This window comes from Morus notabilis, unplaced genomic scaffold (assembly GCF_000414095.1).
Source record: "Morus notabilis unplaced genomic scaffold, ASM41409v2 Scaffold99, whole genome shotgun sequence".
NCBI lineage: Eukaryota > Viridiplantae > Streptophyta > Magnoliopsida > Rosales > Moraceae > Morus > Morus notabilis.
Window position 1 is genome coordinate 936,667 of NW_010362482.1, and position 23,549 is coordinate 960,215.

Here is a 23,549-nt window from a genome sequence, read left to right on the forward strand (position 1 = left end):
CTAAGGGACCAATGCCACATCACAGCTTATTAGATTGAAGGAAAAGTGACGATTCTCTATTTTCACATGCCATAACTTGTTACGCATTTTCCACTCATACAAAGCAAAGTGTAGTACTTTTCTGTTTCCTGTTCTGAGATTGCAAAAGACATGAAGTGGTGATTCACGACACGCATAAAGTTCACATCTTTAACGTAAAATTCAACTCAGAGTATGTTCTTATTCGGATTTAAAAAAAAAAAAAATATATATATATATATAACATTACCTTAACTTTTGAAATTTGATCTAATTTTATCTTGAATAGTAATTTTTCTAAGTCCACTTTAAAATCAAATCAAATAGTCTAGTAATGATTGGATGATAATTAATGAGAAGAAAAATACTCTTACTTTACAAATGGATAATTCTTTTCGAATAATTTATATAAATTATCTAGTTTGTATCTAAGAATTCAATTAGAAAATAGTATTCAGAAAAAAAATAGGACTTTCTCTGATATTTTTTCTTTTTTAAAAATACTACTTATTAGCCATCGATTTTGTATTAAATTTGATAAAAAAATCAAATCATATTAAAAAATAATACAAATTTAACGGCTGATAAATAAAAAACACCGGTATTCTCAAGAAATTATTAAAAAAATTATCGATTAAGAAATAGAACGAGGAATCTAATGACCATATCTTCATGCGTCTTAACTAATTAGTACTCGAATAAAGATTATTAAAGTTCATATCCCAAAAGATTTTCAATTTTTAAGTAGCAATCAAGAAGACGATATCATTTTGTGTGTGTATATTTTTCTAGGAGAAGCACCTGTAGAATCTGGAATTTCAGATGATGCAGCAAACACGTGATCATCATCAAGAAGAAAGGAAAGTAAAAAAGAGAGAAAATTCAAAATAAATAAACAGCTTTCTCTTGTAAATATTTCTACTAATAATTCAACTTTTTAATACGATTAAATTACACTAAAATGAGTGATTGCATGCACTAACTTTTCAATAATTATACATCTAACAATATGTCTGAATTCAATTTTTATACTTTTAAATTATAAAATAAGAAGCGGAAATAAGAAAAACATAAAATTTAACGGTTTAAAATTGATACATTGAATAAAGAAAAGGAAATGAGAGAGAATGGAGATAAAAAATGAAAAATGTGAAAAGTCTTTATTTAATGTCTCGTTTATTTTATCGATTTAAATTTTAATACAGTAAAAAATTCTAAAAAATAATTATATTTAATTTTTTTATTATAATAAAAAATTTTCATATAAAATTACATATTAATTTAAATTAAAAATTTAAATTAACAAATTAAACGGACATAAATTCCAATTCAAGCAATGGGGACAAGAATGAAAATAGAAGTAGAAGGACTTTGGATGGCTATAAAAAGAAGGAATAATTAAGGACTGTTGGTGATCCCTAGACCCTCAAAACTAGGCGCCAAAATCCAGGTCAATCACACCCTGCCCGCGGTCTACTATTTTTCACGGGCAACCCCACTCTTTCTCTCTCCTCTTTCTCTCTCTCTCCTATTTAGTCTTCTTCTTTAATCTCCCCCTGCTTACGTCACGCGTTTCCTCGGGTTCTTTCCTTTTCCTCTGACTTAAAAAATTTTCATATAAAATTACATATTAATTTAAATTAAAAATTTAAATTAACAAATTAAACGGACATAAATTCCAATTCAAGCAATGGGGACAAGAATGAAAATAGAAGTAGAAGGACTTTGGATGGCTATAAAAAGAAGGAATAATTAAGGACTGTTGGTGATCCCTAGACCCTCAAAACTAGGCGCCAAAATCCAGGTCAATCACACCCTGCCCGCGGTCTACTATTTTTCACGGGCAACCCCACTCTTTCTCTCTCCTCTTTCTCTCTCTCTCCTATTTAGTCTTCTTCTTTAATCTCCCCCTGCTTACGTCACGCGTTTCCTCGGGTTCTTTCCTTTTCCTCTGACTCTTTCTGATTGGAACACTAATAATAAAAATACACAGGGAGAAAACCCATTCAAACATTACTCTTCTTTCCTTTCCTTTCCTTTTATTTCCTTCTCTTCTTACATTTAAAACCGTATCTTACTCTCCTTTTCCCTCTGTTTCCTTTTCTCCCTCACAAACTACTCAAAAAGCTTTTTCTTTTTCCGTCTCTCTCTCTTGTTTCCCATCTTTTTTTTCATCTTTGCTTGCTAGCAAGCTCATTACCGGCTTTTACTATCTTTCCTTCTGGTTTCAGTTTCATTGCTTTCTGATCATATAGAGAAAAGGAAACAAAAGGAAAAAAAAAAAAAAAAAAAGAAGGTAAAAGCTGTTAGCTTTATTCCTTTATTCCCTTATTCTATCCCCAGCTTCCTCGTTATAATTACCTGAAACGCGTCAGTTTTTTCGACTTTCAAGCTCAGAGATTTTCTTTTCTTTTTTAAAAAAAATATATGGGCTTTTCAGAGAAACTGGACTTAGCAGCGGCCTTGGATGCCGAGCCGACGACAAAAAAATGGGTCATCGCCGGAATTCCGTTACGGGCTCCGTTAAAGCCCGTTTACACGACGAAGACAAAATCTCCGCGGCTGGAGCGCGATCAACACGACGGCGGCGGAGATGACGACGGAGAAGAAGACTGTTCCCCGACGACTCCCACCGGAGAAGAGTCGAGAATCCCTACGAGGTTGACGTGTCCGCCGGCGCCGAGGAAGAGGAAGGCTTCGCGTAAGTGCAATTACGGTGCGGTTAGGGAGTTCTTCACGCCTCCTGACTTGGAGACCGTCTTTAAACGCCATGTCGAAAGGGCTAATTAACTTTAGGAATATTGCTCATCTTGTACTCTTTTTTTTTTTTTTTTTGGTTAACTTAATTTGCTTAATTCGTAGTCTTTTTTTTTTTTTTTTTTTTTTAGGCTTATAAATCTTGGTTTTTGATCCTTGGTAGAAAGTTTAAGATGATGAGTTGTGACTTGTTATTATGTATATATACGTTATATGAATAAATGAACACTGCGCCCAACTTGGTTAGCCTAATTTGGTTGCATGATGATAAGATCTCTCATCTCTCTCTCTGCATATATATAATTATATATGCATATTTTTTCCCCCTATTTTGTTCGTTTTGTGAGATCAAAGATGGGGCAAAACCAACCTGAGGAAATACCATCTTTTGAGGGGAGATTTTCAAGTTGGAGGGATTTTTTTTTGTTTTTTGTTTTTTTTTGTTTTTTTGTGGTTCAACTGTTTTGTTTATTGCGACCTTCTCTTCTCATAGGGTTAACATACCATAGTTTTAATTTTTTATTCGTTAAATATGTGTATAAAATCACATAAAAATTAAAAAAATATAAATAATTAATGATAAAAAACTTAACCTACTAATACATTAGACATACCATTATAATAAATCATTTTTTAAATAAGTTTTGTTCGTGTTGAATGAAATTAGTTCATTTAAAAAAAAAATTTAAATTTTATTACAGTAAAAAATTCTCAAAAAAAATTATATTTAATTTTTTTATTATAATAAAAAAATTTATATAAAATTATATCTCAACTCAAATTAAAAATTCAAATTACGAGCTAACTAAACAGCCAAAGTGTTGAGAGATATGGTGATGATCATGTTCATCATGTTCTTTATTTTCTACTTTTGGAGTTCATTTCCACGGTGTTGTTCTCTCTCTCATCGTTATGCTGTGATCTTGTTTTGTGAACAAGTAGTAGTACTAGTACTAGTACTGTTCATTGTCATGCGTAAGAGTGACACATGCAGATCAAATCTAGCTAAGCAGCCAAAAAGTTATCAAACAAAAAGTTAAGGGTTCTATCCTTTTCGACGTGTAAGTAGATAAGAAGATGGGTGATGAAACTGCCTCTTCATAGCATAGATATTGACTCACTAAAAAATAAATAAATAAAAAAGAAAGAAAACCCCCACATATTATGGAGTTTCTAGGATTAAAAAAATAAAACCATAAGAGAAATAGCGTTTAGTATAATTAAAAAAAAAAAGAAATAAAAATAAATTTTTAGTTTAATGTTAAATGAGAGAGAAATGAAAAATAATTTTTAGTCATTTTTTATTTTTTATTTTCATTTTCTCATCTCTTGAGTAGAGAGAGAGATATTAATGGATTTTTTTTATACTGAAAATAATCTTTTGAAAAAATTACTAAATGTATTTTTAAAAATGATTTTTATCTGAGATTGAAAATATTTTTATTTCTATTTTCATACAAAAATAAATAAATTATTTTAGAACGAGTTCCAAACGCGCTCGATATGTTTCTCATATATTAACGGTCTTAGCCATAGCACCAAATTCCTCTTTTTTCTCTACCATCGTCTCGTCTTTAGACTCGTTAGAGGAGTTTGGCCTTTCAAATTATGTTCCACAACCATGACCCCCCCCCCCATCCACCTCGGACGCTTATGATGATAGTGGGAAGGTTCTCTCTGTAACGCTTTTTTGATGGCTCATGAATAAAAGGACAAAACACATGTGGTAAGAGGAGGGAGATAATTAGAATCCTATGCCACTTGAATGGTCCTCTTCTCTCTCTCCTCTTTGTGTAAATCACTATTACATGACTTTCAAGTTTCAAGCCTTTGCCTGGACCAATAATTGACAAAATCACTTTGACATAATAGTTTTTTTATACGTAATATAATATTGGGGGTCTTGTAATAATATTATAGTGGAATGTTTATCTCAAAAGGTAAACGAAAAGAGAACCCCATTTGTTTACAAGCGGAGAATGTGCATTATCATGCCAAACAATTGGCTCAGCAAGTGTGTGTGTGTGTGTGTGTGTGATGTGTGACAAGGGGAGGTTTACCGAATCTCTCAGCCTTTATTTTCTTCATTAAACAAAAGTATGTCTCGGGATCTGAGCTGTCTTCAAGGCAATGGTTTCTCAACACGTCTAACAGTGCCCTGCCCTTATCCTACTTGGCACGTAGTGGGTCATTTTTGGATTAGGTTACTAACTAATAAAACTCTGCTGAGTGAGTTCGGAGTTGTTTTTATTTTTGTTTTTCATATTTTTTTTTAGAAAGAAAAAATAAAAATAGGAGAGAAATGATATTTGACACGATAAAAATAAAAATAAAAATAATTTTTTAATTTAGTGTAAAATGAGAGATAAATGAAAAATAATTTTTAGTCGTTTTTCATTTTTTTTTTTCGTTTTCTCCTCTCTCGAGACATTAATAGATTTTTTTATACTGAAAATAATCTCTTAATAAAACTACTAAACGCATTTTTAAAAATAATTTCTCTCTGAGGTTGAAAGCGTTTTCATTTCAATTTTCATACAAAAAAATAAAATCATTTCAGAACGAGTTCCAAACACACCCTCTCTTTTTTTTCTTGTAAAAAAGTGAAACCCCATTATCGGCAAAACCACATGGAGCTAGGAGGGAGGATCACAAACAAATGGCAGCAATCACATACAATTAGTACTAAAGTTTTGTGCGCTTTTGGTGTTATTTTAACATTTTTGAGGAGCGAATAATTGTTAAAGAGCTTGTGTTGTTACTTGTTAGTGTGGAAGAATATGCTTGCTAGTGGATCATATTTGGATTGAGCGGTAGTGTGAGAACCACGCTACAAAATAATTTTAAAAACATAAGTGCAATAATTTATTAAGAAGATGGAATCTGATCTCTCTAGAATCTTTAATTGAAGATCACCATAAGGATTCTGATCAGAGAGTAAACTTCACCACATGAACCATGCAAAAGATCATACATACATGTGTGTGTGTGTGTGTGTGTGTGTGTGTGTGTATATATATATATATTACATATATGATTTAAGCCAGTGGCAAACTCAAGGATTGGCTCTCATGTGGGGGGCCAATTCATTCAAATCGTAAGGGTAGATATTGTTCTTGTGAGGGCAACGAGACAACAATTGTTTGTTCTTGATTATTTTATTTTATTTTATTTTATTTTTGGGTGCTTCAAAAACTACCACAATACTTTGTTGGGTGGGCATTGGGGAACAACCGAACAACTTAAACAAGGGTCTGCCAAGGCCAATGGGTTTCAATGTGCAGCGTGTCAAATTCAAATACTCCACCCGTCCACCGGCGACTTTGACTGGACCCATCTTGTTTCTTATTGCCCAGTCTTTGGTCAACATTTCAACTTCATTAATCGCCCACCGTCCTTTTAGCCCCCACCCCTAAAAGAAGAGAGAGAGAGAGAGAGAGAGAGAGAGAGAGAGAGAGAAGTTATCTGCAAAGCTAGCTAGTTGCATTTGAAGGCTAGCTAGCTAAGATAATCCCAACTAACACAAAATTATGAAAGTACTCCGCCTATACATATATTCCCATATTGTTGATCAAACTAGGAATTAAAAATAATAATAATAATAAAAATATGTCGTTTGGTGCGATCAAGGCTAGCTAGCTAAGATAATTCCAACTACCACAAAATTATGAAAGTACTCCGCCTATACATATATTCACATATTGTTGATCAAAGTAGGAAGTAAAAATAATAATAATAAAAAAATGTCCTTACTGAGGATATCCTGTAAAAATTAAAAATTCTCAGAGTGCGTTTAGTTACAGTGAAAGAATGGTAATAGTAATAGAAATGAGAATAAAAATGGTAATAAGAATGGAATGAATGAAAAAAAAAAAAAACTGATTCATTTGTTTAGTTGTATTTTTAAAATTTTTTTGGAATGGAACATGAATATTTTCATGTTGACAAACTTACCCTTATGCTATATATAACACTAATATTTTATCTATCAATATAAAATATAAAATGTAATATAATATAATAAAATTATTATTATATAATTATGATATATAATATAACAATATTATTAAAATTGTTAATATAATTATAATATTATAATATATAAAATGTAATATAATATAATAAAATTATTATTATATAATTATGATATATAATATAACAATATTATTAAAATTGTTAATATAATTATAATATTATAATATATAAAATGTAATATAATATAATAAAATTATTATTATATAATTATGATATATAATATAACAATATTATTAAAATTGTTAATATAATTATAATATTATAATATATAAAATGTAATATAATATAATAAAATTATTATTATATAATTATGATATATAATATAACAATATTATTAAAATTGTTAATATAATTATAATATTATAATATATAAAATGTAATATAATATAATAAAATTATTATTATATAATTATGATATATAATATAACAATATTATTAAAATTGTTAATATAATTATAATATTATAATATATAAAATGTAATATAATATAATAAAATTATTATTATATAATTATGATATTATAATATTAAGGGTGTGTTTGGTTGAATGGAAAGGAATGGAATATAATGGAATGAAATTATAGTTTAATGTTTAGTTGGATTTATAAGAAATGAATGATCATTCAAAAAGAATGGTCATTCACCCATTTTGGATAAATCATCATTCCTTCCTTGTATGGGAGGAATGACAATTCTAAGTTTTTTTTTAATAATTTTTTTTTCCATAATTACCCTGTTATATAGCTAGTGCTAGTTGGAAGCACTGGCGTATTCTGTTTGTAACTTTTTGATGGGTGAATGTATTTCTTTGGAGTTACAGGATACTTGAGTTGAGAATTTAAATTATAAAATAAATATTATATGAGAGAAAATATTATAGTAAAAAAATTTAAGTTGTAATTTTAATTTCTTTTCTTATTTTACTATTTTCTTAAAAATTTAGTTTTGGTAAAAAAATATTAAAGTGGACACATTAATTTTATTAGGAAAAAGAACTTTAATGGGACCAATTAGATAATAAATTATTTAATGGTAATATATTATTTGAAAGAACAGTAGAAAAATATTATTATATGATCCAAATTGATTATTTTTCTCTATTCCAATATTAAAAGAAACGAATAGGAACTTAAATCTTAGGGGAAAAAAGTAAATAAAGAAACTTACAAACAAAAAACATTTGCATCACCACTGGAATAAAAGACTCTCTCTCCAATGTAAATGTCAATACTTACTCGCAACCTTTTTCCAAACGCCATCTGACCCAAACTCCATATTAACCGTAGGGAAATTGTGGTAAATAACATATTTTGAAATTAAATTGTAAGGGTGCGTTTGTTTAAGGGTTCTGCGTAGTTCAAATTATAATTCTTAGTTTTATTACTGTGTTTTTCTCTTATAAAAAATTTAAATTTCAAATGTCATAATCATGAATCATAATTTAAACACATAAACTAAACGGACCCTAAATAACATATTTTAAAACTATTTAAAGTAAATAACAGTTTGCATAGTACATGAATCATTCCATTTTTTGACTGGTAAAAAATAACTTACATGGTAAAAAATCTAAAAACATATTTATTTACATGTAATTTTTTTACTAGTTATAAAAAGAAATTTACATGAAAAGTATGTTTTTACTAGCCATAAATTCGTTTACTAAGTAAACTACTATTTGTTTTAAAATATATTATTTACTTAATTTAATAAAAATGGGCAATTTTTAAAAATATCCCTTAAAATGTAACCCCCTTTTATCTCTACTCCTTGATATTAACCCATATATTTTTACCTTTTAAACTAGAACTAGTCAAAAAGTAAAATTTTTTAAAAGGGTGTTTTTAGTAAGTATGGTACTTAAAAAGTAGAATTTGTAAATTTCTCATAACCTTTGTTATTATTATTATTATTGTTTTTTAGAATAACTCCCTACTATTTAAGAAGAATATAGTAAATAGCAAATTTATTCATCTAAATTAAGTAAATAATGTATTTTAACAACTATTTAAAATAAATAGCAATGCACGTAATAAATGAATCATTTACGGATAGTAAAAATATTTATTTTCAAATAATTTTTTTTTTACGAGCAATAAAAAAATTATTTTTCACTTAAACTTCTATTTACTTCAAGGACTTGTTAATTTCACCGATTCGAATTTTCAGTTTTAATTTTCTACAGTAAAAAAAGCTCTTAGAAAATGTCACATCTAACTTTTTTTGCTACAGTGAAAAGCTCTCAGAAAATATCACATAACAACTCGAATTGAAAACTCGAATCCGCGAAGCAAACGAGGCCCAAATAGTTTTAATTTAGTTTTAAAAATAGGGTATTTACTACCATTTCCCTGCAATTTAGCATATTCTTAAGATGCTTAAGCCCGTTCAGTTTAGCCCAACGGACAAGTGAATCAGTGTACAAAGTAGTCCATTGGGCTCAAAACTCGTTTCAAGCTCTGCGTCCACCACCACAACCTTAACGAACGGACAACAAAAATCGCGTGAATTAGACTGGAACAGGGTATTGCTATTTGAGAACAAGTAAAATGCAGGAGACTGTGGTTAAAATAGATAGGGAAGACTATAGAGAATCAATGTGGGACATTCCCCAGTACAGCAATCTCACTTTCAATAAAATCTGATTTTGACAAAACCAGATCGGTCACCGCCATTCGCCGTTTCGCCGAGCTGCAAAAACGTTTTCCAGAATCCGTTCAATTGGACTCTGAGCGGAAACAAAGATGAAACAAAGGACCTGGCCGTGCCGATCGGACGGCTCACGGTTCTCCGTCCTCCCTCCGCCGAGCATCAACGGCGGAAAGGAGGCCGAGCGCTCGAGGAAACACCGGAGCAGCAAACTCCCATCATCGAGATCGCCGCTGCCTTCAAGAGACGGCCACGATTTCTCGGATCTCCCTTACGACGTTCTGACGAAGATCGCAGCGTCGTTCGGCGCGGCGAACCTGCGGGCGGCGTCGCTGGTGTGCCGGTCGTGGTGCGAGGCGCTGCGGCCGCTGAGGGAGGCGATGGTGCTGCTGCGGTGGGGGAAGCGGTTCAAGCACGGCCGAGCCGGCGTTAGGGTTAACTTGGAGAAGGCCCTCGACTCATTCCTGAAGGGAGCGAGTCGTGGCTCGACTCTTGCGATGGTCGACGCCGGTCTTCTCTATTGGGAGACTGGAAAGAAGGAGAAAGCTGTCGCTTTGTATCGGAAAGCCGCGTCTCTTGGCGATCCTTCTGGACAGTTCAATTTGGGGGTTTCTTATTTGCAAGGTTTCTATTTTTGTTCCGCAAAGAATCTAACTTATTTTTGTTTGAAGGCAATTTAGCTGATAGGATGCAAAACAATTTTAAGTTGAAATTTAGTTGATAATATCAGTTGGTCAATTTGGTAATATTTTAGTGTTTATTATTTTTTTTGGAATTTAAGATTAGTAATCTTGTTATTTGGTTTTACAGTCCTGTTCTAATTAGAGTCATCATCTTTGTAGCTGAACCTTCGAATCCGAAAGAAGCTGTTAGATGGCTGTACCAATCCGCCATGGCAGGCCATGCTCGTGCTCAGTACCAGCTTGCTCTGTGTCTGCACCACGGCCGCGGGGTGGATAACGATATTCAAGCAGCTGTATGGAGTTCATTTTTTCTTCGAAAGAAAAATTTCTTTTAATCATTCAGTATTGTTTCAGAAATGGACTTTTTCTTTCGAATTCAGGCGCATTGTAAAGTTGTAATGCAATCACTCATTATTGAATTGCCCATGAAGATATTCCTTGATCTTAAGTTGTTAGGGTGGCAGTACTATTTACTTGAGAATTGATTATTCTGTATAATTTATTTGGCAGTGGTTCTCATAAGATTTCTACTGAAACAGGCTAGATGGTACATGAAAGCGGCGGAAGGTGGGTATGTTCGTGCCATGTATAATGTGGCTCTGTGCTACTCCTTTGGGGAAGGTTTGGTTCGGAGTCATCGACAAGGAAGAAAATGGATGAAGCGGGCAGCGGATTGCGGTCATACTAAAGCTCAAGTTGAGCATGGGCTTGCTCTCTTTTCTGTACGTGTTACATAACAATAAGCACGTAAAATTTCATTTTCTAGTTTAACTAAAGCCTAGAGTAAACTAGGACTTAAGCTTTGTAGGATAGTGAAAGTTTAAAATCTGCTGGCTTTTCACGATATGTTTAAAAGCATTTTAGATATGTTTGTTTAATTATTAATTTGGTTATTCCAAGAATTTGTCTTATTGGTTGTGAGTAAGTCGAAGATCTGCCCTTAAAAAAACAAGGGAGTTTCTCTAGTAGGATAAAAAAAAAGAATGAACAGTAGTTTTTTACGTCAGATCTATATCATAAATTGTCTGTTTTACCTACTTTTTTAGGACCCGTTTGGTTCATGCGTTCAATCCAGTGATTCTTGATTCTGACATTTGAAATTTAAATTTTTCGTGAGAGGAAAACACTGCAGCATAATCAAAACTATAAGTTTAAACACCTAAAACAAACGGGCTCTTAATCTAATGTGATTTTGACAAGATCCAACAATTAGAAACTGGCACTACCGGTAGAGAGGCTTATTAGGGAAAGTCCCAAAAAAATGAAGAATAGCAAGGGTGATTTGAGTTTCGTACTGTTTTTTGTATTGTAATACTTGTTGGGCAGGAAGGAGAAATGCTTAAAGCTGTAGTATACCTGGAACTTGCGAGCCGTGGTGGGGAAACGGGAGGAGCCCATGTCAAGAATGTGATTCTCCAACAATTATCAGCAACATCACGTGATCGTGTCGTGCATCTTGCAGACAACTGGCATGCTTTTCCTTCATCTTTCCGAGCTGTATCATAGTATCAGAGCATAATCGGTATTACCACAATCTGTGTTCTCAGGCTGCTTTCAAACCTCCCCTGTTGTCGTCTTGTTGTTCCTCTGGATGCTTTTTTAAACGAAAAGGGACAAAGATAGCTGTTGGTTGGACAGTCTTCATGTTTTAAAGACTTCTAGCCGCGAGTGAAACGGGTTTTATCTTCGTTTGTTTTACAGCTCAAGGCTATCTTGCTCTCTGTAAAAGTGTTCAGCTGTAAATATTCGGCTTCTGCCGTTCAGCAAGGTTATCATAAATGCTGATGATTAGGTTATAATTTTGGTTTTTAGCTGACGGGGGTCCTACTCCATTGGAGCTTTGCCAATATTTTTAACACTTGTAGCAGATGTGGCTGCAGAAGCTGTCATGTTGTATCATCTTTTACTGAGGTGTATTGTATCTCAAGAAGTGCTGGGAAATACTTTATACTCTATGAAAGAAAAAAATATATTGTTTTGGTTGCTTTTTTTCCAAGAAAAATGCTATTTATTCTGAGATGTGATGAAATACATGATAGTATAGGACCATATATAATATATATATATATATAGAGTTCGTGAGTTAAAGTCAACGTCACCAAAAGGTAAATAAATGGTAAGAAGACAGCAGGAGGGTGACGGTTAACGAGTTAGAACATCTAGAAAAACACGAGTCCAATTTAAGTTAGTTAGCCAAGAAAAATCGCAAGGTGGCTACAAGTAACCAATATGTGAGTTGGCCTTTAGAGATATGTAACAAAAAGTATTTTAAGCCTGTTTATTTTATTGCGTTTTATCAATGCAAGCAAGTTTACGTTATTTCTGGATATATATATATATATATGGATATATATATATATATAAATCAGCACCAGAAAAAAAAAAGAAAAAGAAAAAAATAATGCGAAGTTATTCCAGATGTATTTAGACAACCAGGTTTTTTTTTTTTTTTTTTCCTTTGAATAGACAACCAGTTATTCATGGTCTGTTTAGTGAGATATGATTTTACGTAAGAATTTTTTAATATAATAAAAAAATTAAATGTGACTGTTTTTGAAAGTTTTTTACTGTAGTAAAACTTAAATTTTAAATTAAAATCGATAAAATAAACGGGATCTCAATTTACAGTATCTCTCTCGGTTTCATATCATATCCCACAGGTAGAATGCCAACCCACTAAAGCATTCAAAGTGAATCCTTGCACCATTAGAAGACGAGATCGACGTGGTGGAGTGTCAGGAGTCCACACCGAGTCAATCATCCGAGTTAAAAAGGAGGTTTCAAGAGGGGGGTTTGTTTGTTTTTTGTTTGGTTGGTTGGTATGTTCAGTCCTTTCATTCCTCTTGGCATGTTTTTGTGTCGAGTGAGTTTTTCTTCCTTCTTTCTGAGTTCTGATTCTCTCTCTCCTCTCTCTACCATTTTATTTTTATTTACTGAGGGCTTCGTGTCGGAGACGTGCTTCTCGAGACGCGTGGGGTTACTAAACTGAATATATAAAGAGGTGTGACGAGTCAATTGCCTGATTTCGAAACCGTTCATATACTTTACTTGAAAGAAGTGCACGTTTGAGGAAGGGAACCGGATAGCCTTTCATGACTCGCTAGGAAGGTGCGTGGAATTCAGCCATACCCTTTTCTACGTCTAATTTCGGAAATTGTCCACGCATGCCCTTGAGTAATTGATAAATTGGTTAATGCATTGCATTTGAAAGTTATTACAAAGTCACCCTTGTTTTGCGTCCGCATTTCACCAAAGGCAAATATAACTGAAAGTTTAGACTGAGCTAAACCGCTGGTTTAAAACCCACTATTATTGGCCCTAACTCAGACCCGGTCTCGCTCTAATTTTTAGGCTAGGCTGGACCAAAGTTTCAAATCTAAAAATTTATTTGGGTCGGATTGCTCCAACTCAAACGCTCTTCTTTCAAAAATTTATTTTAAAAATACTTTATAAAATTCCGGACTGATCCTAAACTTTTTGAGCTTTAGGGTCGGTCTAAGTTGTCCCTATTCCATTTAGGGTCAGCCCCGACCCGACCTGAAATTTCCATTCTGGTTGTCTAGCTAGACTAGATGGTCCAAACTTTCACCTCTAAATGTAAAAATATAAAAATTTAAAGACGTAGCTTGATAAGAATCTAATTTCATTAATTGTCATTAATTTTTTTAATCAACTGTTTAATTTATTACAACCGTGAAATTAATATCTTGCGGTTAATATAAAAATACTTATTGATGAATAAATATTGGAGTAAATACTAAAACCACACTCATATATTATATATATTAATCAGTGAAAAATATTCTTGTTTTCAAAAGGAAAAAAAAGGTTGAAAAAGAAATTTGATTTAAAATTTTGATCTTAAATTCTTCCTAACCTTTTATGAATTGACATTCCATGTATTGTCCAAGAAAAGGATGCACTTTAATTTGGCATCTAAACTTGGTCAATAACTAATTTAACAATTTATTACTATTTTAAGAAGATTTAATGAAATTTAACAATTTAAATTTATATAAATAAAAATAAAAATATTTTTACCCTGTCATGTAATTCTTCTTTTTTCTAATTTACTGCAACCTTAAAATATTTCCGGGTGAATAAAGGATTCTTACGTATTAGATAAACTTTTTAAAATATTGTACAAATATTGAAACTGCATAAGTCTGATTTAGAATCTTCTGGAAATCGACCATTTGCTGGTTCATGCTGTTTAGCTTTAGGGTCGACAAGGACATTCCAGCACCATACGTATATACACAGTTATATAAATAAAACCATAAACAAACATATACGATACCACACCACAATCTTATATCATCATACATTATTTTACATATATATATATATTGTATATAAAGCATAGTTGTTATATATTTATTTATTCGAGAACATGCGTCCAACAACATGTGATAACATCACATACTACGTAGAATAGAGATAGCAACCTATATATATATATATATATATATACATATATTAAATAATGCTCACTTGGCAATAAGTAATAACTCATAAGCCAATGAAATGAGACTAAAGCTTAGCAAGCAGGCCACTTTGAGAATGAATAGGCTTTGCTGTCACCCCATTCCCATTGTCCTTCAATTCCAAATCGCTTGAACTGGGAGGCACATCCACCGCCGGTGAGCAGTTAAAGAACCCTTCGAGAACATGCGTCCAACAACATGTGATAACATCACATACTACGTAGAATAGAGATAGCAACCTATATATATATATATATATATATATACATATATTAAATAATGCTCACTTGGCAATAAGTAATAACTCATAAGCCAATGAAATGAGACTAAAGCTTAGCAAGCAGGCCACTTTGAGAATGAATAGGCTTTGCTGTCACCCCATTCCCATTGTCCTTCAATTCCAAATCGCTTGAACTGGGAGGCACATCCACCGCCGGTGAGCAGTTAAAGAACCCGTGTGGCTGATGTTGTAAAGAGCAAGTAAACAATTATTATTTTGGGATATGTGCAATAGGAGGAATTATTCAGTAAATCAGACCGGATATACTACGTCATCATGCATATGTGATACACTCATCAAATAAAAACTTGACATTTGGAAGGTTTATCTACATTAATTCCACGTAACCTTATTTCTTTTTTCTAATATATTTAACATTAATGCTCTGCTCAACATTATGATAAATATTTTACCTAAATCTTTTAAATTAATTAACTTTAATGATATTATTTTATTCCTTTAAAAAACTATTTTCTACATTTTAATTAACGTGAAAAATTAATCAGTTTATTACTGTATTCTTGAATATATATGTGTAATATGCATATATCATAGCTAACCTGTTCCAAAGTATAAAGGAAAATAAGTACTAAAGTCGGTTTCATAATCTATTTTTTACAAGCATAGAGTATATTCATATTTCACATTATTTATTTGTTTTTATACTCAAGTGGAAGTGTATTTCACAAGAAGTTGAAGGTTCAATGGGTTAATATTATTGTAATTTTGAAGTAACTAAAAAGAAGTTTCCTTTGATGGGGTAAAAAAAATTCTACAACACATTGCTGTTTTCTCTCTATAACTTTTCGTCCCTTTCCACATTTTGGGTTATTAATTTACGGAAACCAATTTGTTAGTATTGATCAGTAAAATGGAGTTTTTATCCTTAAAAAAAAAAACCCTCATGATTTGATGTTTTAGTGGTTTACGTGTCGGTTTACAACCTTTAATTAATTTGAATGTAAAAATAAATTTTAAGAACTTAAAAATAATATCCCTATGAAGTTAGTAAAATTAAGAGAACTTAGTAAGGTATTTATGGTGTTGACTAAACAATTAATGTGAAACACATTAAGCAAGAGAAACAAGATTACATAAAATTAACATAAATAAATTATCTAACAGTTAATTTTTTATTAGGCGGGTGTATTATATATGTATGATGACATGGTATACCCGGTCTATTGAATAATTCTTTATGCAAGAATTACATTTTTTAAAGGTACTTTAAAAAAAAAAAAAAATTCTCTAGCTTTGTTAATTGAAAAGTATCCCTTTTTTTATAAAGAAATTGACTCTGGGAAATCATCGATTTTTTTTTTGCCAAAACCAAATAACTAATTAATAATTTGACCCAAAAAAAAAAAATCGATCAATTACTTACCAACATCAATCCATGATCAAACAAAAATCAATAGATGATTTACCAAAAGCTAATTTTTTTTTTTAAAAAAAGTGTTTTTTTTTTTAATTTATTAAAGTTCAATATTTACTTAAAATAGATTTTAAAAATGGGTTATCTATAGCAATTTCTGTTTCTTGGGAGAATGACGTAAATAACAAATTTATAATAAATACTTGAAGTAAATAACATATTTAAAACTATTTGAAATAAACCACAGTTTATTGTATAAATGTTCTTTTTATGATTAGTAAAAAGATTTTTTTCCCATGTAAATTTTCTTTTTGTGACTTGTAAAAAGATTTTTTTCCACATAACTAAAGATTTTTTACTACGTAAATTATTTTTTTCTAGTCGTAAATGAAAAATTTACACAATAAACTACTATTTACTTTAATAATTTTAAAATATGTTGTTTACTTAATTTAATTTCATAAATATGTTATTTACTACTGTATCTGTTTTTTTTTTTTTTTTATAGATATTATCTTCATAAGAAAACCCATGTTTGCCTTTTTTTTTATTTTTTATCGTGAGATATTTTGTCAAAAATATTCGCATAAGCGACATTCTTTTTTGAGTAATGCTAGATGTATCAATTTTTTCACCTACTTTTTAATACCAACTCATGGCATAACCGCATAAGTGAGTTTTCATGTTTTAATTGGTAAATTCAATATTTTAGTACTAATTAACATGATACTTTTTAAGATACCTATCAATAAACGAATGTTGAGAGAGTGGGTGTTAAAAAGTTGGTTAATCAATCCGTACAAAAGCATTAATCTTTCAGTTTGTTCTCTACTGTTCAACTGAAATGCTTGACATAAGACCGAATTCGCTTTATAAAAGATGTAAAAAGTTGTGAACTTTGAACAAAAGTGATGATGTTTTATGGTTGTAACTTGTAAGGTTGAGTGGAATACCATGAGCATGAAACCAATGCGATCCGCAGGCATAACAGGCCAATCTTCCAAGCGAGGGATGTGTGTCACTCCAAAAACATACCTGAAAAATAATGGCATACATTGACTCACACACTTACTCTATATCATGTCTTTCAAAGTAGCAGAAGGGGAAGGGAACTTTACCAAAGAACAATATCGGCTTCTTCGAGTGATCGGTTCTGATTAACCCAAGTAGCCAATCCCTCGCCAACGCGTGGATTCTGGTTGGGAAACTCTCCTCCTGGATACATTTCATCTTTTGCATATGGTGTGACCCAAAGATTGTGCTTCAAGAAAGCGGCTCTTCTCAGAAACTTTGCCTCAGAACCTGCCAATGGCAAGCAATTTGAGCCGGGTACTAGCCTGTAACCCGTTAGCTGACCAGTCCTGTTGACATTTCTTGTGTTTCTGACCTGTTTAACAATTATCAGTGTCATGTAACATGTTGCTTAATCAAAATCATTTCCTAAATGGTAACAATTTCGAAGAACTTAAAAGGAACAATGAGAATAGAAGGAAATTTATGATGAGAAAAAGCTTTAACATTGATAGAGAATCTTACAATCCAATGGCGAGCAGATAAAGGATTACAATCTCGCATAGCTTGCAGCTCTGATCTCAGCAGTGTCTCTTCTGCATAAAATGCATTGTTATGAACATTGTTATTTCCTGGTTCTTCAACTTTAACATCCACCTCAACCACCTAGAGGGAAAAAAAAAAAAAGAAAAAAAGTGAATCCCTTGTGAGAATGCTCAGCTTTACAGGCAGAATTACAAGGGCTTGACGAACATTAATTTATGACAGATAAAAGACTCAAAAACAGACATGAACTCACTTGATTGAATGCTTCACCGGGTTTGCAATCGACTGCCATGTCCATACGGGCCACGAAAAAGTGTTGATGAACGGGCGCATATAGTCCAGGTGCGATAGTTGTGCCGTATTTACGGGTTTCCCCAGGTTGAAGTGCTCCTAAACTTAGAATTCCTGTGAGCTTAACCTCAGCTTCAATTTTCCCGTCCTGTAAAGCAAATCTTGATAAGCATCATTGAAGCAAACCGTTCCAAGAGCATAAAACTCTAATGTAATAAAGTCAGTGTTAGCTTGCCTGGTAGAAATGCCAGAAAAATCCATACTCATAGTTAGCCACAGTGCAAATGAAGGAGACTGACAGCCTTCTAGACCTTCGAACTTCCGCTAAACCAGTTCTCCAATCCTGATGTTTCCATAAGATCCCGTGATCTTCCTCGTGCAAGCAAACACAGTTTTCAATTGTCTCAACACCACCACTGAAGTTTGTAAAATGGGCGTCAAAGTACTTTACATAGCCTAAGCAATCACAACCCTGCAACACTAGAATCGTGTCAACATCGAAAATGCAAAGAATCCAACAAAGATAATGGCATGAAAAAGTGAGGGAAACATAGAAAGAACGTAATATGAGTCCCTGACCTTCTTTAAAGAATGTGCATTTTTGCCCAGCCCATCTTCCCCTGCATCAAAAGCATTCTTCCTGTAATGTGGATCATTTGGATCTCCATAAGGGACTACCATTTCAACAAAACTTAATCTGTGAGCCACAGGTCTTCGGCCCCGACTACCATCAAGATACGCAACAGAATAAATAACCAAACCCTCCCTAGGAGTGAAGCCAATACGAAAATTCCACTGCCAAGCAGTAACAAAACAATGGTTTTAAATCAATGTGACATAACAATCTAACGATAACCAGTGATCTATTCCAAATGAGCAAGCACCTTTTGCCAGGAAATAAAGTGTCCATTTACACGAAAACTAGGACCCTCGGGCTGAACGATCTGTAAAGGTTTCACATCGCTTCGATCAACCCCTCCTCGAGTCTCACCCGGGGTGTAGTTTCTCAAGGGATCAGCAGGTGGCAGGGGAACAAGTTTACGGTCCTCAAATTCGAGGACCTCCATGTTTTGCATGTCAACAAGCACATGGATTCCTTCAACCGGACGGGCATAACCATTTTCCATAGGGCAGTCACTCTCAGTTCTACAGAAGATAAGCGGCTTAGCAAGTCTTCGGATAGGAGCATCAGCATCACTATGATATCCAGCACACCTGTAAAAAGAAGTTAAGCCCCAATTGAATAAAAACAATTTCACACCCAACATTGAGAATCTCAATTCTGTAACTAACCATGGATCAACCATCACAAGGTCCATATCCTCAATACCCCTCTTCTTCATCGCTTCGCGAAACGGGGGATAGTCTTTCACAACAGCTTCACATTCAGCATATTCCACAGCATCCTGTTCTTGCATAACCAAGCATAATGATGTTGGAAACATAAGAGTAAACAATAAATAAAGGAATTAGTATGGCTCATAGGAACAGAAGTATCTCACATCACATAGACCAAAAAAAATTCCGAACATTTGAGAGATCAAACTTATGTACCATAGGAGGCTGCACATCAGGAACAACTTTGGATGAAATGACTTTGCCTCTATGATGTCCACCTCTAGTTGCGGCATGGACTTGGGATAATTCAACAACCCAAATGCTTGTCTCATTAGACCTTTTGTTGTAAACAACAAGCCGGGCTTGCCTCGGAGGAAGTTTGCTCGGAATTACAGGCCCTCCTTTTGTTCTGGGAAGCAAAGATGGCTGAAAAGGAGGGAAGAAATACGCATCTGCCAATGCAACAACATGCTTATCTGGTTCCACTAGAACTACTTCAACAAAGCGCATGCTATCTCTCACCTTAGCAAAATACCAATTTCACTCTTTCAATCAGCAAATCCAAGGCAGAAAAGAACAAGTACACATCTAGATACACACACACACACACACACACACACAAGCATGTATAAAATAATGAAACAAATCACCTTAAAATGTTATTCAACTGACCTCAGGGGTTGCTCCGGCTGCCCTTACAGTGGCCACTGCCACAGAGATTTCAGCAGCAGATAAAGGGTCCAAAGGGTGACTGGTTTGAGCCCTCATCATGGCAGGGATGCCTAATCAAAACCAAACACACAAAATAAAATTAGCACTTTAGATTCTCAAAATCTAGTCATTTTGCATCAGAAAAGGAAAGAAACAGAAAGAAAAAACACCTTTTCCAATTAAGTAATGATCCACATTCTAAACAAAACCAAGTACTTGAGAACAAGTGTGAGAAAACCAATCAACGAAGATAATAATGATAAAAAAGAAAAGCAAGGATTGGTGGTAGGCCGGTGAAAGTCAACATGATCTTTTTTTTTTTTTTTTTTTGGATTTTAAAAGTTTAAACCTTTGGAGGAAGCAGAAGTAGTGTTGGTGGGGGGGTCATCAGCCTGGAGGGAGTCTACGGGTCTGATGAGAGCAGCCATGGACGTTGACGCCGATTTGCGGATCGGGTCGGCGGCGGCGGCGGCGGCGACGACGATATTGTTCCAATCGCCAAGTGCCTGGTGACTTCTCTCAGAAGAAGAAGAAGCAATAGCACTGGAAGATTTGGAGGAGGAGGAGTCGTTAAAGCAACATGATGATGAATTAGGCGTCGCCTTTTCCTGAGCTGTGGCCATTGTAAAGGGTTAGCAAGCTCACCGTATCCACCGCTGTAGTTGTCACGTCTGTAGTAGCACTCCGCTGACATACAGCAAATCTCTCTCTGAAACACTTCTTTCTCTCCTTCCTTAATTCTTATACCTCCAAGCTCTCTCTCTCTCCTCTTTTTCTATCAATGTTTCTCTAGCTTTCCCAGGGACAAAAAGTTTATAACCAAAACGGAAGAAAAATGCATATGAAGTGTGTGTATATATATATATATATGTATATAAAGGTGTGTATGAGCAGTGAGCTTCTCTTTATCTTTTCAGGCCGATGGATCTCAACGAACTCTAATTATTATGATGGAGCTGATAATTGACCAGAGAGTAAGTACATGGATATGGGTGTAGATTGCATATGATACTTATCTGAAAAAAGTATATACATTTATAAGAATTGTTTCCGTCGCCGATTAGAGCCGCATACGTATATTTTTTTTTAAATATATATATTTTTAAAATATATTTAATGTAAAGAGATATTTATAATTTATTTAAATACTCATGTATATATTTTTAGAGAAAATATATATTTTTAGAAAACATATATATTTTTAAAAAAATTATATATATTTTTAAAAAAATATACATATGTATCGTTCTAATTTAGACTTGACCAAATGTATGTATTTTTACTTTATATGTATATATATTTTTTTAAAAAGAAATCTTTGTTTGATAAGTCAATTGGAAAGTGAAATGGGTATATCGTGATGAGAGAAAAAGAAAAGAAAGGAAAAGGTAGGATTTTTCATGGGCTTTGCAATATGAAATTGAAAGGGCCACGACAAAGTAGGTATAGAGGAGTGGGGCTGGAGTATCTTGGACGTAGATGCCACACTCATACCTCTCTCTCTTTGCTAATAATAATGCAAATTCTTATCCGAAAATAGTAAAAAATATGTCAATATGAAAAGCTTAAGAAAGTATATAAGTTAACTTTTAGTTATAAAAATTAATAGGTCATAATTTGTCAAGTTATGGTTCATAATCAGATAGATTATAAACAAACTTGTTAAATTATGGTTTATAGCTAGATAAGTTATGGACAAAAACCGTGATTTATAGACAATAACTTGTCAAGTTATGGTTTATAACCAGACAAGTTATGGGCAAAAACAGTAATTTGGCCTATTTATTAACTTATGTAAACTATTGACCTATTAATTTTAATTCATCTCAAATCTTGACATATTTATCTCTTTCTCCCATTCTTATCTTGCCTCGTGATGAAATGATGATCACGAGTAACAACTTTTTTTTTTTTTTTTTTTTTAACTCTGAGCAACATTGCTATTAATTTTTATATATTTGTGATGATGAAAACAAAGTACCAAGTTTTCAGCATTTAATGATACATGATAAAATATGTCAAAGTAATTATAAGTAACGACACAATATGTTATATGTGATCATTTGCATGTTAATTATCGTTAACATCTTTCATCGACAAAATACTTGCCGCAAGTATATATCTAATTCTACTATCGCCTTTGATATTAGTTTTCAAGAACAACTTAATAAGTACTTTGTAAATTAAGGCTAATTAATTCATGGAGTGAGCAGGCCCCAAGTAGATAGTTGACAATGATATTTTCACCCTTAAGAAGTCTCCAAACCATACTCTTTTGTGCCTTTTACAAGAATACCACAAGTTTTAGAGTGGGATTAACTTATGCCAAGGGACAAATTATTGCATAAAATATCACAGTCATGTCAGCACACTATATTTGAAATATTAAGGCCTCGTTCACTTCGCTGATTCGAGTTTAGAATTCGAGTTGAGATGTGATTTTATGTGAGAGCTTTTTACTGTAGCAAAAAAGTTAGATGTGATTGTTTGTGAGATCTTTTAACTGTAGAAAAACTCAAATTCTAAACTCGAATTAGCGAAGTGAACGGGACCTAAATATATGCATAGGATATTGGTAGGTCTCCGGCCAGATATTGGGATACCGACCAGCATCCGACAAAGATATTGATTGGCATCCGCCATGATATCAGTATCCGGCTGAGATAGCGGCCGGCATCCGGCAACGATACTAGTATATGGCCAAGATACTCATCGGATCAGGCCAATAGTTGCCGGTATCCGGCCAACAACCACGGATATTAGCAGAAATCTTGCTGTCGTAGTTGCCAGAATACCTAAAATTTCAGAAAACTATAAAAAATCCACAAAAATACATAGAAAACAACACAAAAATTCACAAAATACACAGATCTATCCACATAATAATACATAGAAACAAAAAAAATCCACAAAATACACAGATATATAAAATTTTTTTAATACTACAAATAGATTCGTATAAAAAAGAAAAACAACAACAACACGAAATGTGAGAATAGACGACAGCGAGCCGCTGTCCACTAGCGCACGACAACGGCGAGCAGTGAATCTATCAGATATGTGGCGAAGTCCCGCGGAGAAAAACTAACGGTCATCGTCCGTGGTCAGGCAGTCGCTATTGATCTCAGTGCTCGGCAAGGAGAAGAGATCAAGACGAGCCGACATCCTTTGCGCTCAGATCTGTCTTGGCTACATCATTCCATCGAAGAAGATGTACTCCCTTCATCATCCAAGTATGGAGTTAGTCAAAACCGGAGAGAGCTTGACCACTGTGGCGACCTGCAGAGATGCAGGAGAGAAGGAGAAGATGAACGGAGAGGACAAGTGACGGTTGGAAAAGGAAAGAGAAAGAAAGAGGGGAGAAAAATT

At 33.2% G+C, this 23,549-nt stretch overlaps 3 protein-coding genes across 4 annotated transcripts; 2 read left to right on the forward strand and 1 right to left on the reverse strand.

Moving 5' to 3' along the window:
• Positions 1-1,921: 1,921 nt before the first annotated feature.
• LOC21410309 (cyclin-dependent protein kinase inhibitor SMR6) lies at positions 1,922-3,013 on the forward strand. The gene has a single exon (XM_024168223.1). It carries the CDS (start codon positions 2,446-2,448, stop codon positions 2,806-2,808), a length of 363 nt encoding a protein of 120 aa, XP_024023991.1. The 5' UTR covers positions 1,922-2,445; the 3' UTR covers positions 2,809-3,013.
• A 6,346-nt stretch (positions 3,014-9,359) lies between these two features.
• LOC21410310 (F-box protein At1g70590) lies at positions 9,360-12,125 on the forward strand. Its single transcript, XM_010102088.2, has 4 exons — positions 9,360-10,082; positions 10,301-10,434; positions 10,681-10,863; positions 11,468-12,125. Exons 1-4 carry the CDS (start codon positions 9,554-9,556, stop codon positions 11,645-11,647), a joined length of 1,026 nt encoding a protein of 341 aa, XP_010100390.1. The 5' UTR covers positions 9,360-9,553; the 3' UTR covers positions 11,648-12,125.
• Positions 12,126-14,819: 2,694 nt separating this feature from the next.
• LOC21410311 (copper methylamine oxidase) lies at positions 14,820-21,173 on the reverse strand. Of its 2 annotated transcripts, XM_024168155.1 has the most exons (13): positions 20,826-21,173; positions 20,530-20,723; positions 20,142-20,251; positions 19,686-19,991; positions 19,425-19,537; positions 19,016-19,346; positions 18,711-18,926; positions 18,367-18,603; positions 18,094-18,279; positions 17,820-17,960; positions 17,402-17,670; positions 17,237-17,318; positions 14,820-15,089 (listed from the first exon to the last, which is right to left on the reverse strand). In XM_024168155.1, exons 2-13 carry the CDS (start codon positions 20,606-20,608, stop codon positions 14,955-14,957), a joined length of 2,205 nt encoding a protein of 734 aa, XP_024023923.1. In that variant the 5' UTR covers positions 20,609-20,723; positions 20,826-21,173; the 3' UTR covers positions 14,820-14,954. The 2 variants fall into 2 exon arrangements, with proteins under 2 accessions (XP_024023923.1, XP_024023922.1); XM_024168154.1 differs by having other exon boundaries at positions 20,530-21,173.
• Positions 21,174-23,549: the final 2,376 nt, after the last annotated feature.